The sequence below is a fragment of the Fusarium oxysporum genome, chromosome IV (assembly GCF_013085055.1).
Source record: "Fusarium oxysporum Fo47 chromosome IV, complete sequence".
Classification (NCBI taxonomy): Eukaryota; Fungi; Ascomycota; class Sordariomycetes; order Hypocreales; family Nectriaceae; genus Fusarium; species Fusarium oxysporum.
In genome coordinates, this window is record NC_072843.1 from 1,502,394 (window position 1) to 1,527,710 (window position 25,317).

Sequence of the window (25,317 nt, forward strand, 5' to 3'; positions counted from 1 at the left end):
CCCCCATGTGATTATTGTTCACACCCCTCAGGCGGCGCGGCCCTGACAAGGATTATAACTTTGTAAGGAGTTCTTCCCCATGTAGACCCATGCTTCTCTGACATATCGCGGGTCGTGGGCGTGGGGGAGAGCATCCACTATGAGAGCTTGCTTGATGCTTGGCTGTGCTGCATCAGGAACAAGACAACTCAACATAACAGCCAATGCTTGCAAAATAAAAAAAAGATAAAAATCAGACTTTCAGTTGATCTTCTCACGAGGGCTCTTCCGTCATCTCAGGGTCCGCTTGTGACCTTTGCTCTTAGGGGAAAGGTGCCAACTGAGCCAGGAGCTGTGACAGCTCTCGACCTCGTCAGAGTAGCCTCAAAAGGCCTCATTCCCCTGGCCTCGTCTTGTCTCAGCCTTTAAAAACATGCCGTGTGTATCCGGTGTAGAGCGCCCGTCGCTGGAAGTGTCAGCGGAACTGTACGCTGAATACGTCGTGTATCGCTGGGGTACTTCTTTGTCATAGGCATTTTGGCCGATCGACGTTGTTTGCCAGGCTAAATTTCAGGAACCATGCTCTCTAAGTTCCCCGGAGATTCCTTGTTGGTTTGCTTTTCTGGAAGCATCATGGGCTGGGGTTGTTACAGCAAGTTCCTGTCTGTACCTATCTGTATCCGAGGGTGATGGTACGCTGTCTGTGGTTGACATAAATAGACAGATCCACTGACGTATAGGCCCCAGGGGTTCTCTTCTCCATACTAACTGCATCATCACCATCGGATATTGAAAGAATGCGAGTCAGGCTCAAAGTCAATCAAGAAATGCTCAAATAACGAAGATATTGAAATAGAAGATCGACAACATGACGCGGGTAATAGGAACCCTATGTCGACGTCAGTTCTTGCCATTTCAATGAACTAACATCATTCAAGTGGGCGCATCGCATAATAGGCTACGATGCTGGGAAGGTCACCGTCCTTACAAACAGTCGCTCCTTTCTAATGAACTTGTGACTTGCCTGGTAGATGTATGACTGGGTATCAGGGTATCCTCTGTTGAACGGTCTGCATCCTCTGCTTGGGTGTCAATGAATACTCTCTCCTTAAACATCATCCCGATCCAGACGCAAGGAGGTTACATAATAACAAATGGACTTGACACATGGAGTACATGTACATACCACAACATCCGAACAAACCAGGTAAACAATTCCATTGTGATTGATGGCTTAATATGCTCCCTTTCACACGCAGATCCTTAGGAAGAGGCACGAAACACAAAGGACGATCCTGATGCCATTCAGAATCAACTCCACCCACAAAATAGGCAATAGGTCTCTGATCAGCCAGCCATCTTACGAGCACAACGCAAAGAGACCCTTCAGAAGTAATGGTCAAAATTCCTGGTTTGAATTTAGGCGGCTTAGCTCACATTCAGGAACTTCAGCGCCATACCCGCGATGGTCCATGTGAGCTTTGAAAGAAGCAATTATGCGTTACACGACCATCCCACGCAAACTCCGGCCCGGGACGAGCTCTACCGCTCCAATGACCCGGACATGACTGAACGATCCTGCGATTCAGAATCGAGATCACGCTGTTCAAATCACGACGCCATCCCTTACAAGTTACAACTGGCCACATGCATGGCCCAGCTGATATTAAGCCCCTAGGTGTGAACGGTGAACTGGCTGGGCGCTGGCACCACTACTTTCATGTTGGAGCGTGGGACAAGTCCAACAGAAGTTATGCTACCTGTCCTGTTCAACTAAGCTTCTGCTACATAGACTTGATGACCAGCAGATTCAGCATGAGAATCAGCAACCCCTGAGTCAAGATTCTGGCTGAGACTGATCTTCTGGTCTTGCCCTGATTTGGGTCCGTTTCCCGGGGCCCCAGAAAGCTGTCGTTTCTCAAGATAAGACATCATCGTCGCTTGATAACGGCCCGCAATCGCGATCGCCAGAGCATGTGTGTGTGCGCGTGTGTGTGTGCCTTGCGCCTTCCAGCCGCCTGGAGCGATAACAGGAGTCATGTTTAAGCAGAAGTGAAAAATGATCGCCAGTTACTTGACGTCGTCGACGTGAGGTTGGCATCGCCTATCGGCCAGCCAAAAGCGTCCATTTCAACCCCAGTTTTCACTGGACGTGGTCAGGCTGCCTGACCCCGCGAATACCACCCTCCAAGAAGCAAAAACAGTACATTGAAAACAAGCCCAGAGCTAAAGTTGGCACACACCCGCATCTCGAAAGTTTGGGGGAGAAGCGCACACACCACCCATCCCCGGATTTCAACTGGCAATCCTTCCTTGGACTCCAGCCCAGATTCGGAAAACTTGTCAAAATTGGTGTTTCTTCTTGGTTCGCACACTTTCTGCTACACACCATTTCACGCTTGCATCCGATTTCTGGCACAGCTCTCATTCGTTCTTGATTTGTAGCGGTGAACTTGCCTTGCATTTCTGTGCCGGACTTGTGTTGCCGTGAGTCGACTGCTCTAATCAAACCGACTGTTTCCCTCAGCTTGGTGCTTATCGTGGCCAGGGGTTGTTGAACCACTCAGCCCACGAAAGACGGCCACATTGAGAAAATCCCCCACTTACCAGACACTTCACTGGTGTGCATCTGCCATGGTACATGGCGCGTATCGCCCGGTGCAATACCCCTTCACCGACCATCCCGGCCCGAGACACCTGGGCCAGCCAGCAAATGGCTGTTTTTGAACTTCACATGTTGAATTTTAATCTTCCCAACAATTACCGTGAACAAGGGGATGGTTTCCTCAGAACATTATTAGGCTTGATTAGAGACAGTTTCGCCATCCTTTGTGCGCCGACAGTACGCGCGCAAAAAAGCATCAGACATCCAATGATACTTTGTCCCTTTGCTGTACCAAATCAAAATAGCTGCACCCCTGAGTTTGGCCGGGCTGAGCAAAGACAGAGTCTTGGTATCTGGAGGACGCGTATCCTAAGCCCGTTGTCCTACCTCTCAGAAACAGTCTCAGGACCACGTATGACTTATCAGTGTGAGCCAGTCACCAGTGTACCCGTATCTATCAGGGGAAACCCTAAGAGGGTGCCTGGAAGGCTTGAAGCCTCATGGGCTGACGTGATGCGCTGGATGAATTGATGCAAAGTTGAGGCGTGCCACCCGGAACATTGACAGAATCGCAATTTCTTGCTTGCGCACTGATGAGCGAGGTTGAAATGTTCTGTCCTCTCACCCTTTTGCTTTTGGTGTCACCATCAACACGCGCACACCCCACGGGGAGGGTCAAGAAGCCCCCATTCACTCGTCGAGGACCTTATACGTCGCCTTATCAACAAAGACTGATCAAGGGCATTTGTGGCTTCAATCTTTCTGATAGACTCTCAGCCCAGCGGTCCTGCACCCCGAAACTGAAAGGTCTCCTCATCTGGCGCGGCCGCTGAGGGGCACTTGTTGCGCCCTGAAAGTATGAATAGCCGGGAGGCTCATATCATAAGCCGAAAAGGTTTATTCTCTGGTGGATGTGCATGGGTAGATAAAAGAAGCGAAAAGAGACAACAGTAAGAGTGAGTGCGTCTACCAATACCGGCACAGCACTACATCACCTGGGAGTTTTGCTTGTTTCCCATGTAATGACCACCACCATCTGAGAATTTCACCATCGGGGCGCTGGCACACAGAGGCTAGGTTGGGGTTGGATACCCAGGTATGGATGGGATGGGGTGTGGTGTGATGGTGCATATCCATGGTGGGGATGCGGCAGATCAGATTGTGGCAGTTCTGCCCGTCAGCCATTTTGATCGAATATGCATAGATCTTGAGGATGTGTCCGAAAGAGAAAAAAATAGCAGGACAGTATCAGAGCATCTGCTATGATGTATCTGAGCATTCCTCTTCCGAACACCCGGACAGAGATAAACTCTTCCAGACATGCTTACCCCGTCAGCATCTGTCGTCAAACTCCCCGTCATATGACGGCATCCTTAGATCTGTCTGATCTGGTTTATCTAAAAAAAGGGGTACCAACGCCGAGCTGGGCTTGGCTTGGCCCCCAAGACAAGCCAAATTCTAAACCAAACCTTGCCCTGCTTGGTAAATAACTCTCCCCCCCTTCAGACAGAGAGAGGGATAGAGGGAAAAATAGGTAATATTGGCCCTTCCGATTCTGCGGTTCCGCTCTGGGGAGGCTTGTTTCTGTCTCTAGATCCCCCTCCTCGATCGTGGTTAAACCTTCTGCAACGGAGATAGCGTCATCCAAGGGTGTCGCGACGTAAGTTATTCAGCATTGAACCTTTGAAGTCCCTAATGGATTGCCACCCCTCCATAAGTTGCAATGGCCATCTGTTACACGCGATGATCCTGACATCAGCCATCAGGCCAGCAGGTTTACGACACGGTGAGTTCATCGCTGGCATTCCAGATCAGCCAGGTTACTTCGTTTCCAAGTGGAGGGGGTAATAAGCTCTGTGAGCATTGCAACCGTGGGTTTTTGTTGAATAACATCGCTGCATTTTTTGGTCTAGGTATCTATCTATCGCCGTGAATCATACAAGTATTAGTTTCGTAATCTTCCAAAGAGCCACTGGCAACCCAGTAACGTTAGCCTCCAGCGCAGGCTTGACAAAGCTGAGCTGAGGCTTACCCGAGTGTGCCAGACCCTAGTCGACCCATTATCAAGTCCCATCAAGGTCCTCTTCAGAATAGAGTGATCCCGCACATCCAAAGAATAAAAAAATAAGGAGACATGAACATTAAACATTTGACATGATATTTTTGATTGAAATTGTAACAGGAGTGAAGTTTCTTTCATAACAAGAAGTAAGAGAACACAATCCGTGGATATCAAATAGAACTGCTTTTCCGACGGGGCAGTGATAGCCTCCGACGTCCCCCGAGGCAAGCCCGAGGGTAAAAAATCCAAGTGCTCCGCAATTCGAATTCTAGTTTCCGCCGCCTCCCAAACATGGGCCGGACTCGGTGTTGTTACCGTAGTCCACCCGCCCTTGAACAAAAAATGCTTTCTTTCATTTCACAAATGCCGCCCAAATCCTCGCCGAGTGCTCAATCCTTGAGATGATGTAATTCGAATGCCATGTTGTAAACCATAAACGCCATTCCTTTCTATTCCTCTATAACCCATAGTCGTCATCAAGTCGTGCGAGTTGCGATGTCATGTCGTGTCCTACATTCGATCCATGAGATCGCCGCCGGCCAGACTGCTGGTTCCTGAGCTCCTGCCGCTGTGGCTGAAGCCATTATCAGAAAGTAGATCCTGGACAGCCACCTTGGGGACCTGAGGAACAGGAAGCTTTCGCTGAGATCCATCGGGCCGGCTGATGATGTCTGTCAAAGACATCCCAGTAGGGCGAGGCTGGGTAGTGGGGGCAGATCCCTGCTGGAACTGATTCTGCTCGAGATGAGGCTCCATAGGGGCCAGAGCAGGCGTCGTATTGTGCTGGAGAGACAAATTTCGGAGACTTGGCAGCTCATAACCAGTAGAGAAAGGTCGCAGACGAGGAGAGTGAGCAGGAGTGGCGATAGGGGTGTGGTCGGGAGTGGGTGACAGAGAGTCGTGAGAAAATGTTGGCGAAGAGGGAGCTGTAGAGTTGGGGGAGTTGGGCCTTGATCGCTTAGCATGTCGCATGGCGCCAGAGTAGTGGTCATCGCTGGGGTCCTCATTTGAATGAGAGCGGCCCATGTGATAGGAAGAAAGCGTAGGCAGGTGGCCTCGAGAGCTATGCATTCCGTGACCAAAGTAAGGATGATGACGGTGGTTGTTGCTATGGTGAGGAGGAGCAGTCAGAGTCTCACGCTCAACCTGAGTAGCAGCCTTGGCCAGCATGGAAATGTCACCGCCGCGGTTGTAGTGAACCGCAGAAACGGGCAGAGCAAAGGTAGAATAGGAGTGAGGAGGAGACACATTGGGTGAAGCCAGTGCAGAGCCAGGGGCAGAGCGGATGGTCTTGGGCGCGGGAGGCGGCGCCATCATTCCATCGGGCATCATATGAGGCGGAAGGCCCTGCTGCTGGTGCATTTGGTGCTGCTGCTGCTGGTGTGCTTGAGCCGCCTTGTTACCTCGCCTTGAGTTAGGGTTGTTGTGAATGCGAGAGTGGCGTGTGAGCTCATCAGATCGAGAGAACTTCTTGCTGCAGCCGGGGAACTGGCAGGCGTGAGGCTTCTCTCCAGTGTGAGTGCGGATGTGTCGAGTCTGATGCTCGAGGCGGTGGAAGGCCTTATCGCAGAGAGGGCACTTATAAGGTCGGGGCAACTCATTTGAGTTCTCCGAGTTCTGGACACCCGGAAGGGGGCCATTGGGTTTGATAACGGTCACCGCTGCTGTAGCCATCTCGACGTCGCCCTGTTGGGGTTTCTCGGATTCCTTATCAGCCGGAACTGTGGGGTTAAGTAGATTGGAAAAATCCACGGCCGACTGTGCTCGTTGCATGTGATAGACGTCTGGAAGACCCAACTCTCAACAAAGTAACTGTTATTGAGGTTGGCTGTGGTGGTGGAGTAACTCCAGTGTCGTCGAGATAATGGTGTTTCGTTGTGTGTGAACGGGTATATCGTTCAGGTGGTGATGTTTGTTGTTGTTGTTGTCGGGCTGGTACTGAATGAAATTATCCTTCGATTGAGATCTCGGAAGTTAATACGAGTTGGTGGAGGAATCAAGTTCCGGGGAAGCTGGAAGATCGAATGTAGATATTTGGAAAGGACGGAAATCAGGAGGATGGAGGGGATGGGGGGATTTGAAGGTTATAAAAGATGCCGGGCTCGGCACTAGAAGCAAGCACTGCACTGCGACGTCGAGGAACAGAGAGGGAGGCGCGAATGGAGCGAGGGTGGAGGGGAAAGAGAGGGAACGAGGGACGGGAAGGGCCAGCGAGGACACCCCCTTCCACGACACACACCCTGTTCACCCCACGTCCGAGGGCACCACGATGGCTTGTAGGTACCTGCTGAGGATACCTGCTGAGAGAAACCGAGCCCAGGCCAGGCAGCGGTAAAAACAGAAGGGGGAGCGCCTACAGGGAAAAGTCACTAGAGGGTCCGGTCTACGCTACAGGGGAGAAGTCCACTGATTTTAGTTGGAGGGCCCCGTGGGCGGCCCCATTGTGGACTCCGTCAGTTGAGTTTTTTTCTTTCTTTTTTTTTCGTGCTCACTTTTTGGCGTGCTTGGCTTGGGCTTGGGGGTGTCTATCTACTACTTCCAAGGGGGTGCATTCAATCTCTAGGATCAGAGGCAGTACGGGGCGTGGGGCGTAGGTATTGCGGGTTTGCGTTTTGTGCCTGCCCCTCCACCTTTTTCTTCTCTTACCCCAGCGGGAGAAGCAGGAGGCTCCAATGGAAGGTGTAACTGGGGCTCTGGAACATGAGCCCCGTTCTTCGGGCCTTATCCTTGGGGGGCATTAATGGGGCGAGCAAGATGAAGAGTCACAGTGAGAGAAAAAAAAGACAGCTCAGCTAAGCATAGCACAACACACAAGTGTTTCTGCATGAGGAAGGCCAACTGTCTCTGCCCAATGTGACCTAGATCGAGTGACTCTATTCCGCACAAATGGCCTATCTGTTCATCTCTCCATGTTTATTATACCTGGCTCTGTATCCGCAGTGCGACGATAAGAATGATCTCCCGCTATTGTTATCCGACCCCAGAAGGGAAGTAAGGCAAAATAGAGCGAGTCATACCTTGTCGGCGCGACACGGGCCTGGGGGAGACGGACGGGTAAACTGGGGAACTCTAACGTCACTCCTTTTGGCCAAGATACTTTCGCACTCCCCTTGGCTGAGCATGCCCCGATTCTCTCCTCTGTCTGTTCTGTCTTTCATCACCTCGGCTTTTACATCCCGCCCGCCGACAGCTTTTTTCACCTTGACCTTTTTTCTGTTGTGAATGTGGGGACCCTACTTTTCCAGTCTCATTGGTCCGCTTGAATAGTCCCAATCCTTTCTGGCTCTCTGGCCGCCAATGCCCGAAGAAGCTCGACGGTGAGAGTTTTCAAACGCTCCACTTCACCGTGACTTTCTCCGTCCGCTCTCTCACACTCTCACGCTTTTGCCGGCCCGGAGCGTGGGGCATCAGGCCTTTCTCCCTATGTCGTGCTTGACTGATTGGCCTTCATTCCATCGAGCGGCTCCGACTGTGTTTTCTGCTGTTGTTGTATATCTGATTTTTTTTTAGTGTATTCTACGACAAGACGTATTGACTCGTGGGTCGTCTACCTAACATCGTCAACCTCGGGTTACTTATATCAGCATCCGTCTTTGCAAATCCACTATTTGGATTATCGTGGGTGAGGCTCGAGAAGAGACAAAATTGCATGTCGATCCCCATCAGTATCCGTCTGTCATTTTTGCGGTGCACATTTTGTCATGCTCTTTCGCTCAGTAGCCAGTAACCAATGTCGTGATAGCCACCAATTGTACGTAATCGTCCGTTTGTAACGTCGGACCTGTACCTCCAGGACCATGTCTTCATCATGCCATACCACAGCATAACTTACCAATTGCAACACCTATACCATGCAGATAACGCTGCGGCGTCCTCCCCCAGTTTCTCCTTTACTCCGTTCTGTCAGGCTAGGAATCATGCTACGATAGCTAGCCCTGAGCTACAGTGGAACCTCCCAGGGACGCAGTCGACAGTACACCCACCTATCTCTCATGGGTCTTGACCAGATATGGAGCTCACGATGCTTCACAGGTGCCACTCCACTGATTATTGACCCTCATTGGCATCCATGGGTTTCTCATTCAGTTGAGATTGAATTTTCATCTCGGCACTATCTTTTGCGCTCCACGAGGGTCACGCTTTCGTGTAAGTCTTGACTAGCACCAAATCTATTACCCCAGAAGTCCACTCACACTTTTCTCCCCAGATTTGAGGTAATGATCCTCGTGCTATCGATGTCAAAGCCGCCATGGCCGCCAACACCTATCAGAGACTGTTCTGGACCCAATTGTAGGATCCGAGCAGTAAAATGCGCCAAAACACCTGCGGCTTGGTTTGCGATATCGCTCGGCTATTTGTCCGCATAGTTTTGGTGTGTGAAAGCCAAGTCCTTGTGGGGTTGGCCTTTGCCCGGCTAATCACTCTCCCAGCTGATCATGATAAGCACGCAACCGAAAGAATAATGGATCAGAATGGTGAAAGCTCATCTTGGAAGCCTTGTCTAATATCATGAGGAAACTCACCATTTGAATCAATGACTTTCATATCAGCTGCAGCGATATTTGTTCCATGATGACGAAACGTTGCCAAGTGTTGAATTGCGCAACGTATCAGTCGGTAGCCGGTAAATGCAACGGCAGTCAGTTATCCTCCTAGCTTATCAGTGCCAATTTGCCAGGCTCCCAAGGACCCTTTCTCATAGACTTGAACTCTGGGATCTTCTGGGCACACACGAGACCAGTTCGTTCACCACCGGCTGCGCTTCAAGTGGTGTTATCTTCATATTGAGCCCCAGTATAATCGGGCCATTCACCGCGACAAACGCGCTCCCCAGAGCCAGTCTCCTCCGTCTCAAGCCGTCGTCTGGGGGTGGGTGATTCCTCCTTGGCACTTGTCCAGGTTCTTATCGTCAGTCTTCGGCGGCATTGTACGGTGTTTCGGTACCCTTGGGGCTAGACCATTTGATGAGCAAAGATAAACCCATAAGCGGACACCTCACGAGTCGCGGCTCTAAGACATTCATAAGTTAATAATTGCCCGTGACAAACAGATTAGTTTACCCCGGTTGCTCATCTTGGTAATTCAAAATTCGCCTCCCCCATACGCCATTATCCCCATCCCCGGATAATCTCCTCATTGCTGACGCTCCTGATTTGCCGGTCCAAGGTCTAGATAGAGCCGCCCCCATACAAATCTCCGCAATCAACCTCATCACGAGATAAGTCGAGATCCATTCCAAACTCCAAACTTGACGTAAAATAGCAATATTCCCCTGTTTTCCAAATTAGTCTATAGCTCCAGGCTCCAGATAGCGGCTGTCCAATTCTAGACATTTTTCTGGCTGCAACTGCGGCTCGGCGGATCGATGGCAACATGTTCCCCAGATTCCACGTCTGATCAGAGTTTTGGCCTAGTCGCCAACACTGTTGATACTCAGGGGTGTCTAAACTCTCAGAGTTCCAATCACAGGCCGTGATAAGCAAAACTTGACTGATATGATACCCTAACCCCAGCCAGATTGTCGCTTTTGGGAAACTGTACGCATCCTGAGCCCCAGGGGCTTCAATGCCCGCTTAGAGACTCTGAGCATGCCCTTTTGAAAACGTCGTGCCGCCTTTGCACATGTTTTGCTCTTTGCTTCCCGGCTTCCGCCAACTGCGACGGCATGTTGGGTCTGTCAGTGACCCTGGTACGCCACCTCGTCGTTTGACCTCCCGAGCGACCACTCAATCCCGTTCCTGTGAGCAGATAAGGCAATCCGACCCCCAAACCAGCACCCTAGTTCCTAGGCACTGGGAGGCTCTGTGCCCCATCTTTCTCCAGCTTCCCCTTGTGCGATGGCGCCCCGGACTCAAATGCCTGATGCTGGGTGATAATCCCAGGCGAACTAGCCTAATTGCGGCAATTCCGGGGGATTGATCTGAGATCTTATCCTGGCTCTCGGTGATTCGGAACGGCGAACACCGCCTGCATGGAAGCATACCCTCGACTTCGGCCCGGAGTTCAGATGCCTTCCAGATTCGCCATGGCCTGATGCATCTGCATACTGTAGTCTTGAGCGGCTGAAGGTCTTCTTTGGCTCGCTGATTTCTGTTGCATGCCAGCAATTGCTGCGGTCATAAACAGATGGAGATACCCGTAACAAAGGTCATTGCAGCTCCTGAGGCACTAGAGTGTTTCCAAAAGGGCGAACGGATTCATGAGCCAAGTGTCGTGATAACGAGGCGGAATTGCCCAGCTTGTCGCAGACCCTCCCCCTACGCCCTAGACTCAGCATAACAAGATCTCCGATTTAATCAATGCTTGCGGCTATTTCCCCAACTCATATCGTAGCTTCAATCTTGCTCATTGGATGCGCATGTTGATTTGGCCGATAACAGCTACCTAATGCGTTGACATGCGAGATGCGGCAACCCATGTCTTGCCGCTGAGGCCAATGCGCCCGCCCTGAATCCAAGTAACCGGTTAAGATTTACAGCCGCAGGGCCGAGAAGCTGATAGCAATATCATTCATCATCTCTTGAGCAACGCTCTTGTCACGACTTTAAAGCTCTCGCGGTGCAGCGGACCAAGGCTAGGCCAGGCAAGAAAACTCAAAACTTGTAGCATAGGTGACAAAAAGACTTAGGTAGGTTCAATATAGACTTATTGTAGACTTAGTGGGCCTTAGACTCGGTATTTCTGGCAGTTTGCCTCAACTCAGAAGTTTTCTTGCTCCCAGAGGCTAGGTTACTATCTGATACTCACAGCGGATTGCATGTTCAATGCTGCCAGTCTGGGCTTTGCTTTGATTCGAGGCCCTGAGGTGAATAGCCGAGCCAGCGAAAGGCCCGAAAACACGAAGGGGCAGTCATCTCGGTTCGGATCTTAGCAGGCCTGGCTGAGTCGACAGCACTCAGTCAAAGTCTTGCCCCACGTGGTGCGGCAATTGGTGTGTTGTCGCTGCGTTAGTCAGAAAAGATGAGAGCCATCCAGGTACAGATTTCAGCCGTTGGTTCTTTGTTAGCAAGGTGCTGGTGGCTTGGCTTGGCTTGTGAGAGGCGGCTCCTCTCCAAAGATTCAGGGGTCTAGATCTCTGGCCAACAACAGGTAAGCTCTCTGCGGGGCTCCAGCTTTTTGCATGCACAAAGACACTGATGCCCCTTGCAGAAAAGCCTGCGGCTCATTGAGAGCTGGACTAGACCTAATCAAGGAGGCTAAAGGTTCCTTATCGCCGTACCTATCACCAATGGCATTCAGGCGGGTAATTGAGCAAGACGATTGAATTCTTGCGCAACTCAGAGCCAAGGTTCTAGTAAAATTGTGGTTAAGAAATCTTCATCCCAAGCTGGACCCTCATTTGAACGTTGCATCGTGGGGGCATGACACAGCACAGCTTGAGCCTGTCGTTTGCTCTCAAATCCCGTTATTCCCGTTCATGAACCCGATATTGGCCGAGCCGTACGTGCACTGTCCCTTCTGGTGAATGAGATAACTCTGCGCACAGTAGAGTACTCGGCCGTTTATTCAACACCATCCTGACATCGTCGGAGGGGGCTTTCGGTGAGATGATTGATAGCGCCGAAATCACATGTTCCCCGCAACATTTGCATGAATTTGCTATGGCTTCATCCATTGTCAAAAAGATTGGCCTGTTCGAATTGTATGGCCCTCGTACTGCCGACGTAGTATGGCCCCTCAGCAAATCTCGAGCGACCAGGCAGGCACTCTGGCCTCATATTTTCACATGCCTCTCCATGATCCCCAAGGGTCTACAGGAAAACCCCATGGGTAGTGTTCCACGACTTCCAGGACATGGTACCTTGCAGCTCTATTGGAACCCACCGCATCTAGCCGTGTGAGACATTTTGGCCATGACACGACTCTTGATGTCTCTAGTGCACGACCACCCTTATAAGCCTCGTTGTGACGAGATTGACTAATGGCAAAACCACAGATAAACTCTTGCAAGAGCTCGGAAATGGCGGCGCTAAGTCGGAGGCCGTGTTGCAGCTTAATCCATGTGGGGCGGTCAGGGTTGTAAACAAGTGAACTTGAAGTTCAGATATCAGTGACGATCAAAAGGCCAAGACTTGTCACTGTTTGCGCGTCAGGTTAGCTTTGCCCCATCACTTGAATACTCGTACTCGTAGAAGATGTAAATACTGGGGACAGGCATGGTGTTGATGCAATGCGAGCACCACCACCAATGGGCAAGACCTTCCAAACATGGTATCGGAAGATTCAAGAATACCACGCGCATCATACTCCATTCCGTTTGCTTGCATTTCCTTCAACGGCGATACGGCTCGGTTTCCTTATCTCGGTGCCTCAACGGTACTCTCCTATCGTGACCCAAGACTGTAAACCCAGTGACTTGAAATTTTCGCTTCTCGTCTGGGGTCGAGAGGATGGGGTAGCGTCAATTTCCCCACAGGATCCTCCCGCGGACAGCCATGATCTAGATGGGAGTGAGAGATATGTGGCATGACCGTTTCTGGTATGTGAGGATCGGCTGCTCGAGTCAAGGTGATCTACCATGCCATGGTAGATCATGCCGCGCTATCTTGTGTCTGGCTCCTGCATCGGAGGTGTTATGGTAACACACAACCGTACATGTAGCACCATTGGCCTTCTGTGCACACTGCGGACGACGGGAAAGCATGCCGATAGCATGAAGTCAGTCCCCTTTTATTCATGTCTACTCATACACCTTCCCAGGTGTCAACCAAATCTCATCACATATATTCCTAACGACAAACTCAAGACGAAAGTTTGCCACAACTCACTTCTTACGATGACAGTCGCCACTTTACAGCAACTAAAATGCTGGCAACCGACGGTTAAATGCTTTAGGCGAGTTCCATACAACGTTCAAGCATTTTGTCGAATCCCCAGAATCCAACAAATAGGAGAGGCGAGCACCAGAGCTTGTGTGATCGAGAGTAAGAGTATGAATATAGCGTGTTGATTCGTAATGATCTGGTGTTGTTCAACTAAGCAACTCGCTTGCCACAACCACAGGATTTTCTTCGGGGAACTTATGTTATCGAGAGCTTCAAAAACAGGAGCAAATGTCACATAAGGTTATATTGTCGATAGAAGGCATCACTAGTAATTAACAATTAGCTACTTATCGGCGTAGGGAGGTGCAAGAGAGTGGCTCATCATGTGACTCTTGGCCAATCACGCGCAAGACATGGGATTGTGTAAAGGAAGATCCACTTGTAGATGCCTAGATGGACTCAAGGCAAATCTACCAAACATCGTATCGCAATGAGTACTCGCTGAAGATGGATTACCATTCAATTCACGGCTATGACAGAGCAAGCTTTGGCACACCCAGCACGCGTTCGTTTTGTAACAATTTCCTACGATGTAGGGTCTAAGCTTACCTTGCAACAGACCGACTTCCAACGGTATCAGCTTCACAGGCTCTTGACGAGCTTGGTAACGACGCGTCAACTCATGTCTCGATTGGGATTGAGGAGTTAGATCGTTCTCTTATTGCCCATATACCAGTTGACTCTCAAGATACCACTGCCAAAGGTGGTGTTCAACGCGGCCAGGTCACGGAGATCTGGGGTCCCCCTGGTGCTGGCAAGACAGCATTGGGGTGAGTTGGCTGTTGCCCCGTATAGCCATAGAGCTGACTTGTGGGATAGGCTGCAGCTTACAGCAAATGCATTGTGTGATGGCGATGCTGTTGTCTGGGTAGGTCTGTTGATTCCGATCCAACATTCTCATCCTTTCCAAATAGTCAAGCTTACCCTTGCCTCGTAGATTGTTTTCAAGCTTTGCAGCACGACAGACTTCGGGCCGTGACCAATGCAACAAAAACTCGTCGCAACAGTCAAACAAATTCAGCGCTTGATGCATCAGAGACTCAAGAAGGAGACGCTAGTCGATTCTATCATTACTCATGCTTCACTCTCCCCCATCTGGTTGCTCTCGTGTCACGGCCTACCGCCAAGCTGGTTCCACACAACTGCTCATTAATGGTCATCAGTTCGCTATCAGCATTGGTTAACTCCGCCTTGCCCAAATCCCACGATGGCAAGGCTACATCTAAGAGCAACAAGGGTATGTAAATGCATTCTCGTCTGTGCAGGGTCTGGCTAATGTTTGCGCAGGTCCAAGTCCATCTACAAAGCGAACACAAGTATTGCTTTCGATCGTGAATGCCCTTCACAAATTTGCTGCAACTAGAAATTGTGCAGTTGTGGTTCTGTCTCAGTGTGCAACAAAAATGCATTCAGAAAGGGGTGCAACGCTGACAGCCGCGGTCAATGCCAGTGTATGGGAACAAGGGATTTCAACTCGACTCGTCATGTTTCGAGACTGGGCCTGGCAAGAGAACAATCTTACAAGCGTCTTCCTGGCAGGTCTGCAAAAACTGGATGGAAAGGCATGCCAGGAGGTCGTGGAGAACGTCGTCGCATTTAAAGTGGAGTTGGTACGTTCTGTCAGGCACCGAATCCTCGAGCCAGCAATTACTTACATGATTGTTACAGGACGGGGTCAGCCAGGTTCCCTACGAAGCATTACAAACTTTTGAGTTAGCCCGACATAAGCGAAAGCTTGGACAAACAGAACTCGAGGTTCCTGATAGCGAGGATGACGAGGATTACGGATGGGCAGATGAAGATGAAGCGGCCATGCCGGCGCCTCCGCCTCAGTGGCAAGGCAGTGAAGACCTCATTTTGGGCCAAGACATCGGTCAAAGCGAAGACGAAAACAGCGAACAAGAGGAGCCTGTCACTGATGATGAATCGATCATGAAATGAGGCTCTGGACGGAGCCTGGGTGGAGTCTGGGGATTGTTGGGGGATAGTCTCGGCGCCGGTGAAGCACCGAGCATACCAGACTATAAAGCAGTCTCGCCAGGCATGGGCAGAGCCTCACAGCGAGACAGAGAAGTCAAGATATCCCCACAGAGCGAAATGAAGGAAAACTTGAGCCCCTTTATCAAATAGCCATGGCGGCTCCGCCCTGAGCAAGAAAACAGCGCAAACTGGGATTGCTGGGAGCCACAATAAAGCCGCGCATCATGCTTGCTGGGCCATAGTCGGGTTGCCAAGAAGCTTCGGACAAGTCCGGCCTTAGTCTGATGAGGTTAAGCATCGTGGTTCGTGGTGGGAGGTATTTCGTCATGCTTCATGGTCCCCGGACGAAGACATGCTTCTCGAAGGATAAGAATTTTCTACGAACACACAACCCCAGGACCTAGGTCCCCCAAACAAGCATAGCTTTGCTTGGCGTTTCTCCATCCAGGCCGCCCAAGAATGAACAACGGTTGGGCGGCTGGCGGAGGTTTTACTCTACTAACGTGGCGCTTGGAGGTGCGTGCTCCACCGGGCCGGTCGCTCTATGATGGGGTTCTTGAAGTACCTACGGGGAAAAGATACTTGTGTGCTTGTTTCTGCCCCCGGGTTTTGTACATACACACCACCCTTGCGACCTGGTTGTCGAAAGCTCCTGATAAGTTCATCCCCGAGATTTTCTTTACGACCCTTATTTCTGTGTCATCGACGGTGGCGATTTTGCTGAAGAAAACGTGGACACGCAACCTCTTGGGCTGAAAAGCCAAATGTTCGGAGAAAAGAAGCCCGGGAGAAGATGCATAGAAGCATGGCTGACTCGACGAATGACGCAGCAGTTTCCAGCATGGATGGTGCTATCACCGTCTGTCCTATGTACATAGTACAGTGACCATCTCGCGCAGCTTTTATTAAGCATTAATGGCCCTTGACTTGAAATGGTTTGCCATGCATATCTAAGTCAGTGATACCAGGCTCCGGCGCATTCAACGCATGCAACAGCATGCACAATGCAAACCCGTGTTTTGCTTTCTTATTATGGATACAATGCGCAGTCTTGAAACCCAGTGTGCTCTGTTGTTGTGGATAAATCAACACCAAGCACCCAATAACAACGGTCTGCGTGGTGATTTAGAATATACCAGATGAGTCCTATCCGGGCTAAGTACGATATTTGTGACCCAAATGATTCAACATTGCGTGTTCATCCACTGGACAAATCAGTCACCAACATTTATGGCGGCTATCTGGAGGTGAAGTAAAAAGAAAAAAATTTTGAACCCATGCCAGGCACCAGGGGTCTTGGAGATTTCACGGGTTTGCGGACGTTTGACCACACACCGCCGTCGTGGCTTTTTTCTTGTTGAATCGCATCTACATTCTCACCAATGACTTGGCTTTCTTCGCTGCACAGAATACGGGATGTGCACTAGCATGACTTCAGGCCCACGCCAGATCTCACGATCTGGGATTCACGCAAGTTGGGCCGAGATTGGATTGGATTGGATGCTGCTTTAGAAGCCCACTAGCCTCTGCCTCACAATGCTATGGAACTGCGGTTTGCAGTCGTGCCGAGACATGTCCGCGGTATGGAAAATTCGTTGGTCTTTGCTCAAATATTTGTCGCACTCGAGATGCTTCGGATACGACACAGATCAATTGGCGACCCATTCTCCCCCATACATGTTGAACAACTTCCATTTTGGAAGGTTGTGGATAGCTACAGGGTCAGCGGTGTAGAATTCAGCAGTCTCATGTAGACTTCGACAGGCAATTGCTCACGGCAGCGAGCGGCTTAAGGTGCATTGAACTTTTTACTGCTGTGCCATATACCACGACTCAATTTCTTGTCTTTGGTTTTATTTCCCACATCAGTGCCTGGGTCAATTCGTTTCCACGGGCAGGCATGCATCAGTCAGTTGTGTGTGAAAAGAATATCCATTCATGACCAGGGTACATGTACAGGGCACTCAGACGATTATCCATCAGCATGGGCCGATGATAGCGGATACCTTCTCGGAGATATCCCCAACCACTGCAACAGCGACTTTTCTGCGCAGTGAACTTGCGATGTCAGGCATGTCTTCGTCGCTTGTTGAGGGTTTCAAAGCCCAGTGGATTGACGGAGTTAGGTGCCCCCTCAGCCAATTTGCTCATCCAATTGAGGACTATCGGTGAAATGCCTTGAAGTTGTCGCAAGGCGAACCCCGCGGGATGTGGAATGTTGAAGCATGCGCCCTGACCAGCTTCTGGCCTGATCTTTCGAGTGCCCCAGGATTTCGAGCTCTTGTTACTTCCAATCACAGTTGTTGGTTCCTTGCTTTCCGTAGACCTCCAACTTGGATGCCTTATCGGCATATGCACGGCAGATGGCCGACGATCTTGCTACATTGACCCCACGGGAAATGCACCGCATTCTTCCACTTACCTTTTTCCCTTCCTCTGATTTTCTTTTTCCCGGGTGCCCATCCGTATGTAAATATGGATACTGGTGCTACATTGAGGTCTGGGGAACTTGACCATGGCAGGGCATCATAGAGACTGCGGACAATATCGCGTGATGCGAGACACGGGTTTAGACGCCGAACTAACTGTGTGATCGTATCATCCGGAACACCTTCCTCGGCACTCCGTGACCCATTACCGGGCACCCGGACTCTGGTGGTCTGGATAACGCGTGATCGATATTCTAGATTGGTAGTCCGGCTCAACATTTGCGTTCTTGGTTTGCCGGCTTTGTATGCGCATCAATCAGTCAGCTGCTTTGTCCCCAGACTCCCCGTCAATAGATAGCAGGCTTACAGTATAATTCTGGGGATGAGGAACCATGGGGTCCCCACGGAAAACAGACTCGCTATTCTGTACCCCTAGGAGCGAGCTTATACGTTCACCTGGATACGTGTACTGTGTCTTTGTTTCCTCAGGCTGCCGTGATATGTGGTTCGGGCTGCATTGTATTACAGCTCACAGATTGTCGTAAGCTCTTTTGCGGATCCTAATGGGTCGCATGTTTGGAGAGCGTTCCAGGTCTGTAGTTGACTGGCTCGATTATTGTTCTGTTGCCACATGGATCTCTATACTGGCGATCATGGTTGAGATTGAAGTACTGTACTGCATGATCACGGACCATGTCACTTCTCCATTTGGTTTGATGCACCAACCTAATTGCATTAATGCTATACATGAACTTGGATAGAATCTTCGAGCTTAGCCAGCCGCGAGGGGACTTGCATGAAACATACAGATGTGCTTGGCAAGTCCGCTGATTGAACAATTCATCTGGGACTTGCTGCCTTGTTTGAGCATCTTCCAGAACCATGTCCAGTACTATACTCAATATGGTACACAATGAAAGAAACAAGTAACAACTCCCCGATACTTCTGATATCAGCAAGCATTGTCATTATTAGAGACTCTCGGCATGTGCTCGGTATCTATTTTGGACTTGCCGTGACGCTCACAATATTCCGAGACGTGCATCAGCATCGTACGACAGAACCCCGTTACTTATTTTGACCTTCATGCACGGGTGTAGGGGATAGTATCAGTAGGCTTGGGGTTTCCAGTGACCGTTATACGTGAAGACCAGTAGTTTCGGGCGAATTGGACTGGTTGTGCGATGATAACGTTGAGAGTGTAGTGTGGTAGTGCTTATCCATTGTGCGCCTAACGAAGACAAGAATTACTGAGAATACGATTCTCGCTTACTTAGTATTTGTGATAGTCAACGTAAGTCTCAATAACATATTTCATAACTTGTTGACAACGTTAGCCTACCAAGTCTTCGTCGATGATTCGATGTCGAGAGAACAGATCTAGGGTAACCATCTTTGAACCTCCGAGGTGGCATGAAATTGACCGAGGTGAGCCGGGAACGGACAATCTGCAGGCCGATCCCTCTTTGTAGTCGTCCCGTGATCTTATTGGCCAACAATCTCATCGCGACTTCTCTCTTAGCTTCATATTCATTTGAATCAGGGCAGAAGCGAAGTTTAAGTTCAACTCATCATTTACCGCCCTTCTTCATCAATCGACATCAAAATCTAGAGGCATCTTATATCGAAAGATCTGCCGATGTGTTTCAATTGACACAAGGCTTCAAGAGACGGCGAAACGAGCGGTGGATGAGAACAAAGAAGACTCGAGTAAGATGGCTTCCCTATTTCACTACATCAAACGCCTTCTCAAAATTGCGGAATTCTCGACGAGGCTGAGACTCGACTTTCATGTTCAATTGAAATATGAGTCTATGGGGTTGTTCTGCACACAATTACTTCACCCTCCTGACACTGCCGTCGTGCTACTGCTCGGTTGTCCGTGAATAAGGTTCTAGGCTTACCACTGATTCAGATCTGTTCCATCACTCGACCGAATTCAAGACCTCGATAGTACACTTCCACACCAAATTTTATGTGGGATATCGTCTTCGCACCTCAAATCTTCATCATGTCTGAAACTCAAACCGAAGAGGTTCGTGCCTCAGTTCCCATGGAGACCAAGGTTGAAGATGTCAAAACCGAGAAGAAGCCATTCTCCTGGCTGTACGTTTATCGATACCGTTCTCTGAACACATATTGACATCAAATAGCGAACCGCATCCCACCTTTGTCATCATACTCGTTGGCCCTGATGAGACTCCTTTCGGCATACAGAAAGATTTCCTCTGCTCTCGATCCGAGTTCTACGAAAAGCACTTTTCAGAAACCAAACCCGATGACAAGATTGAGCACATAGTCAAGCTTCCTGAGACCACAAAGGAAATATTTGGACTGGCTCAGCATTTTCTTTACACGGACAAGGTGATTGCGGACGAGGCCAATCTCCCATCGTACGAGGCTCTTGTTGGACTTTGGAAGCTTGGTCATAAACTCAATATCAAGGGACTATGTGACAAAGCTCTTACCGCTATGATTGACTGTCGTCGAATCACGGAATCGATCCCAGCTACACCCCTTCTCATCCAGGTCTGGAAGGATACACCTGAAGGCTCATCGATTCGAAAACTGCTGCTGTCATGGACCGCTGAGTACATGCGCTTTTCGGACGCCCGAGCAGAATTTGCCAAGTCGCTACCTCAGGAGGTCCTCAGCGAGCTTGTCGTTGCCATGAGCTCCTTCGACACGGTTCCCGCCCCCGAAGCATCAGCCACCAGTGCTGTCCCTTCTGTGACACCTCGAAAGAACGTTCATTATCTGGAGGACGAGCCTGAGAATGATGCGAAGAAGAGCAGACGAACGAGCGGTGGACCAGTCAGCGCTCCAGCATCAGCAGATCGATCGATCAAAGCTCGCGGATCTTTGCCCAAGCCCGCGCCTCGACGTAGGACTAGTGCTGGCTATGCCGAAGGCCGAGACTTTACCACATCACAAAAGTTGGATTTCTGCGCAGACCTGTTGACAAGAATGTTGTCCGGACCTGGCAAGTTCACCTCTGGCGCCTCTGAAGACGATCGCTAACTTGAAAATAGGATTCTGGACCAGACTCGTCGGCCCTTTTAGAGACGCTGTCGAACCCGTGGAGGATGGCGTGCCTGACTACTTCGAGAAGGTCAAACGACCAATGGACCTTACCACGATCAAGGCCAAGATGGATCGCAAGGAGTATACCAGCGACGAAGAGTTCGTTGCAGACGTACGTCAGATTTTCGATAACTGCTTCACGTATTGGAAGAAGGGAGACCCAATGTGGCTTGCGGGGGAGAAGCTCCAGAAGACGTTCGAAGACAAGTTTTCTCACATGAACAAATGGATTGCCAAGATGGGTGGTGATGAAGCCGACTAGATGGGAGCTCCATCGCGAAGATCCACTAGGGTTCAAGGAGAATCTCCAACTTTGATGGACGGAAACCAAGGTGATGTTTGAAACGCCTGTATTATACATATATGAGGTGCGCCCTAGCCATCTTGTACCAGACACCGGTTAGGAGACTACAGGATGGGGATACGTGCTTGTGCTAATAAATAAGGTAATGCGTTTCTTTTGGGCGTCTCTGGGAGGTATGGTAAAAGGAGAGTCGGATCTTTATGTCCGCTCACAGTACAATAGCTCGAGTAATTGATTTATTAAACCTGAGTAAGGTGATCGATCGCTGCATTAGCTGATGATCCTAAGAACTGTCCAAATTAGGTAGAACTAGATCGAGGCACCAAGTGCTCCGGACAACGCCATTTCGCGTTAACGGATATCGAGATGAAGACCAATCTACAGGACATTAACTAGAGCTAAGAAGCACTGACAAGCGCGGGTCTTTTGCCAGTGAACGCTATCGAAGAGGCTGCTTTCCTTGAAGCTGAGAGTGATGGGAAGATACATGATGTGGTGTTATGAGTCACTAGTCTTTATGGGTAGTTGCGTGTCAATTATGCCAGCTCATTCATTGGTAGCTAACCTACGTGTTCCTTGGGCTTGTTCTGTCCAGGTGCGTTGTTGATGTAACCGTCTAAGCGTCTGCGGGAAGCCGGTGATGAGTTGTCAGCGAATTTATACGAAGACAGCACAGCAGCCATGATATTTTCATCGTGACATCAGTATGAAAGTTTATTTCAGCCGCCAAATATTGATGCCACCACGATATCGTACTCAGGCACAACAGAGTCATACAGTCTAAGGAGTAACTAGCAAAGTGATCAAGTCGCGCAAAGGTCAATAGACGCTCAGGTACTGGCTTAGTCTGGGGAACAGGCTCGCATTGAAATTAAGATTGCCACTGACGTTACTGGGTCCAGACTTTGGACCCCTGCCAATTGGTTGCTCTGTGGGTTAAGTGGTTGAGTTAATGGCGCATGACCTTGTCGTTTAAATAACCTGAAACCAAGGCCAAGCCCGCTGAGCGAAAAAGAGAGACGAGGGTTGGTCGTCAGTCCGTGACAGAGAGAGCCAATAGAATTGTAGTCAAATCACTAGCGATTATATGTGAATCGACCAAATCGATAGAGAATGTGATATTCGATATTAAGTGTCTTACTTTTAGGTACCTAGTAGTCATTGTTGAGACAATTCGTTGTCTAAAAGAACATATTATCCGATACGTACTCGGTGAAAGGACGCCAAGTCTTTGTTCCTGTTCCTGCGTCAGGCGGGCTCTTAGCGCAACGGGCCTCGGGTAGTACCTGCAGCCTCCCACTGGACCCCTGAAGTTACACAACTTACAGTGCTCAAATCAGCCACTCAGAGGCTGCAATGAGTGACATGCCCCAGTATTCAGTCTCAGGTACCTGCCGTAAAAGGCAACACCACCATGCGCTATCTCTTCTTTTTCTCCCCCTCACAGAGACAATAGCCGGGAGAGGTCAGCAAAGAGGCTGATCGCTATTGAAGGAATATCACCCTTTGACGTCAAAAGGAACTTGGCATTTTTCGGTAAAGCATATGCAAGATTGACTCTCGAGTTTGGGCGAGAGACCAACTGATTCTCCAAGATTGCGCTCTTTTACACTATGGCCTAGTAGGGCTTGGCCTGTATTTTTGTAAGTGGGCGGCTAATTAACCTGGGCTCTCAAATCTATCAACTCGTTAGTTCGTCTTTACTAACAACTGTTATTTGCCCGAGCTGGCGATCATTTCAGAGGATCTGGGGTGGAAAATATCTCAAATGGGCCATTTGTTAACGGGCAGAAGAAACAAGTCGCACCCCAAAGCCATGTGGTATCGTCTTGTTTTACCTTTTCGCTCCAAGGTTGCATCTGCTATTTATCTTCGATAGCTGTTTCAACACAAAACCCTATATCCATGCCTTTCAAACATCTTTTCCTGTCACAAATCGCTCAAACCATCGAGCAACCTCCGTATCAGGTCCCGTTGCCCCAGTCCATCCATATTAGGCATGGTGTTTTTCTTGTTGTCCGCGGATTGGTGGTGATTGAAGCAAACCACGATGGGCATTTTAAATTAAAAAATATCAAAAGAATTAGGGGGCCCCTGTCCTTGTTACCCCCGGGAACAGAACCACTGCAGGGCCAGACTGCTTCTGCATGATACTCCGTCTTGCACCAGCCTATCACGGCCATGAAACCCGTCCCCATTTACCAGGGAAGGAAGGGTCGAGTTTTTGACGGTTCCATTGCTGCTTCCCGAGAGACGAGAGAGACAGAGCCCTTCCTTCCTTAGGCTTGGTGTGGCCCAGTCTCTCACTGTCTCTACTAGTACTTACATGAATGTGCCCCCATCTCGACGACTTCATCTTTTTGATCTTCCCTCACACACCTCTTCGTTCGTCCTTGTTGTCGTCGCTGCTATCCTAGAGAATCGTCCTTTTATCGATACTCGTTCCGTTCTTTAACAACAACAACAGTCGTTTATACTCTGATCCTAGTTTTATCTAGCATTCACTCACTCACTCACTCACTCACTCGCTCGCTTACCGCTCAACGCAAAACCGCCTTCTCCACCGTCATCGGTATACCCTGTTTGTGGCTTCCCTGTCAGCCAGATCGGACTTGTATAAACCAACCTAGCTCAACTTCAACTTCGTTCGAATTCTAGCCTTTTTTCTCGTTTGACAAGATGCTTTTCCGAACCATCGCCTCTGTCGCTTTCCTGGCTTGTGCCAGCAACGTTGCTGCCGAGCCCCAGCCTTACAAGCTGGTCAAGGCACCCGTTGAGGGTCTCAGCCTCGCTCGCCGTTCTACTCCCGGATACCAGCCTGATCAGTCAGTCTGCGGTGGCGGCGGTGACACTTGCGCTGAGGCTTGTGGTGCTGGTTACGAGTCTTGCCCTTCCGAGGATGACTCTACCCACTGTTTCAACCCTACCGTTAAGCAGTCTTGCTGCTTTGACGGCACTGGAAGTATGTTATATGAGTCTTTTCATAGAGCAAACTGAATACTAACTATCTCTCTAGACTCTTGTGATGCGGGTTACTACTGCTCTCATGACACCAAGGCCCAGACCTGGTGCTGCCCTGAATCTATGGATCTTGCTCAGTGCGCCAAGGCGTATGGCGTTAAGGACGGCCTCAAGACCGAGAAGCTCATGACCTCCACCGCTGCTCCCACCGTTGCTACTACCACTGCTGCTCCTACCACCACCTCTGCCCTGGAGACCACCTCGACAACCGTCTACATCATCAGCACCTCTCTTGCCAGCACGGAGCCTGCAACCACCACCAAGTCGGTTGTCGCTAAGACCACGACCAAGGCTGCTAAGACCACCATTGTTGCCCCTAGCTCTGGTTACAGCACGGCTTGGAGTGGTTCCAACAGCACCATCGCCACTGCCGCGCCTACTCAGCCATCTGAGTCCGCTCCTGGCTCTGCCGAGCCTTCCACCATTAGCAGTGGTGCTTCCCTCACTGGCGTCAGTGCCATGCTCCTCGCTGCTGCTGGCTTCTTCGCCCTTCTCTAAGTCACAAACTTCCCCGTGGAAACACTGGTTTTCGCGAGATACCACCCAAAATGACGCTCATGCGTCGTCGCGAATAATGACTCAATGATGAAGAAAGCAACGAAAGGCTTTATGCGTGGAACACGCCAAGTAAGAGGTGGATTGAAAACAAAACACGTGGTGCAATGTCGAGCTACATTATTCTTCTGATGAAATACCCCTTTTTCGATATCCCCATTCTGTTTACGTCTTCAACTGGAGTTGATCGGCTTGGTGTTTTTGGTTGGTTAGGAAAAGAGCATGAGGAGGACGAGTTGAAACGAAATGAGAAACGCTCAGCGCTTGGAACATACATTCTTACGATCGGTATACGGTTTTCGTATACCTTGTTACACCTAAAACTTATTTGCTATTCGTCACGTTGCGAGAGCTTAGTCTCCGCCTCGTATACTTGACATTAATAATTGCCCTGGTAGACAATTTTACTCGACATTGCACACAATTCAACCAAGACATTCTATACAATGATGAGAAACAGTGACGCTTATATG

The 25,317-nt window shown here is 49.8% G+C and overlaps 5 protein-coding genes across 5 annotated transcripts; 3 read left to right on the forward strand and 2 right to left on the reverse strand.

Annotated features, from left to right (window-relative positions):
• Positions 1-4,970: 4,970 nt before the first annotated feature.
• Positions 4,971-6,755, reverse strand: FOBCDRAFT_28571 (carbon catabolite repression regulator). Its single transcript, XM_031179505.3, has one exon. It carries the CDS (start codon positions 6,417-6,419, stop codon positions 5,157-5,159), a length of 1,263 nt encoding a protein of 420 aa, XP_031045392.2. The 5' UTR covers positions 6,420-6,755; the 3' UTR covers positions 4,971-5,156.
• Positions 6,756-13,864: 7,109 nt separating this feature from the next.
• Positions 13,865-15,412, forward strand: FOBCDRAFT_199973 (P-loop containing nucleoside triphosphate hydrolase protein; the record flags this gene model as incomplete). The annotated part of the gene is made up of 6 exons (XM_059608958.1): positions 13,865-13,976; positions 14,031-14,241; positions 14,291-14,343; positions 14,409-14,708; positions 14,759-15,081; positions 15,140-15,412. The coding sequence occupies 6 exons, from the start codon at positions 13,865-13,867 to the stop codon at positions 15,410-15,412; spliced, it is 1,272 nt and encodes a 423-aa protein (XP_059464654.1).
• Positions 15,413-17,518: 2,106 nt separating this feature from the next.
• On the reverse strand, positions 17,519-18,997 carry FOBCDRAFT_259486 (uncharacterized protein; the record flags this gene model as incomplete). Its single annotated transcript, XM_059611245.1, has 5 exons — positions 18,688-18,997; positions 18,248-18,392; positions 18,038-18,111; positions 17,874-17,986; positions 17,519-17,826 (listed from the first exon to the last, which is right to left on the reverse strand). The coding sequence occupies exons 1-5, from the start codon at positions 18,762-18,764 to the stop codon at positions 17,519-17,521; spliced, it is 717 nt and encodes a 238-aa protein (XP_059464655.1). The 5' UTR covers positions 18,765-18,997.
• An 894-nt stretch (positions 18,998-19,891) lies between these two features.
• Positions 19,892-21,226, forward strand: FOBCDRAFT_199975 (uncharacterized protein; the record flags this gene model as incomplete). The annotated part of the gene is made up of 3 exons (XM_059608959.1): positions 19,892-19,986; positions 20,034-20,764; positions 20,913-21,226. 3 exons carry the CDS (start codon positions 19,892-19,894, stop codon positions 21,224-21,226), a joined length of 1,140 nt encoding a protein of 379 aa, XP_059464656.1.
• A 2,609-nt stretch (positions 21,227-23,835) lies between these two features.
• Positions 23,836-24,869, forward strand: FOBCDRAFT_28600 (uncharacterized protein). Its single transcript, XM_031179499.3, has 2 exons — positions 23,836-24,230; positions 24,285-24,869. The coding sequence occupies exons 1-2, from the start codon at positions 23,948-23,950 to the stop codon at positions 24,785-24,787; spliced, it is 786 nt and encodes a 261-aa protein (XP_031045386.2). The 5' UTR covers positions 23,836-23,947; the 3' UTR covers positions 24,788-24,869.
• The last annotated feature ends 448 nt before the right edge of the window (positions 24,870-25,317 follow it).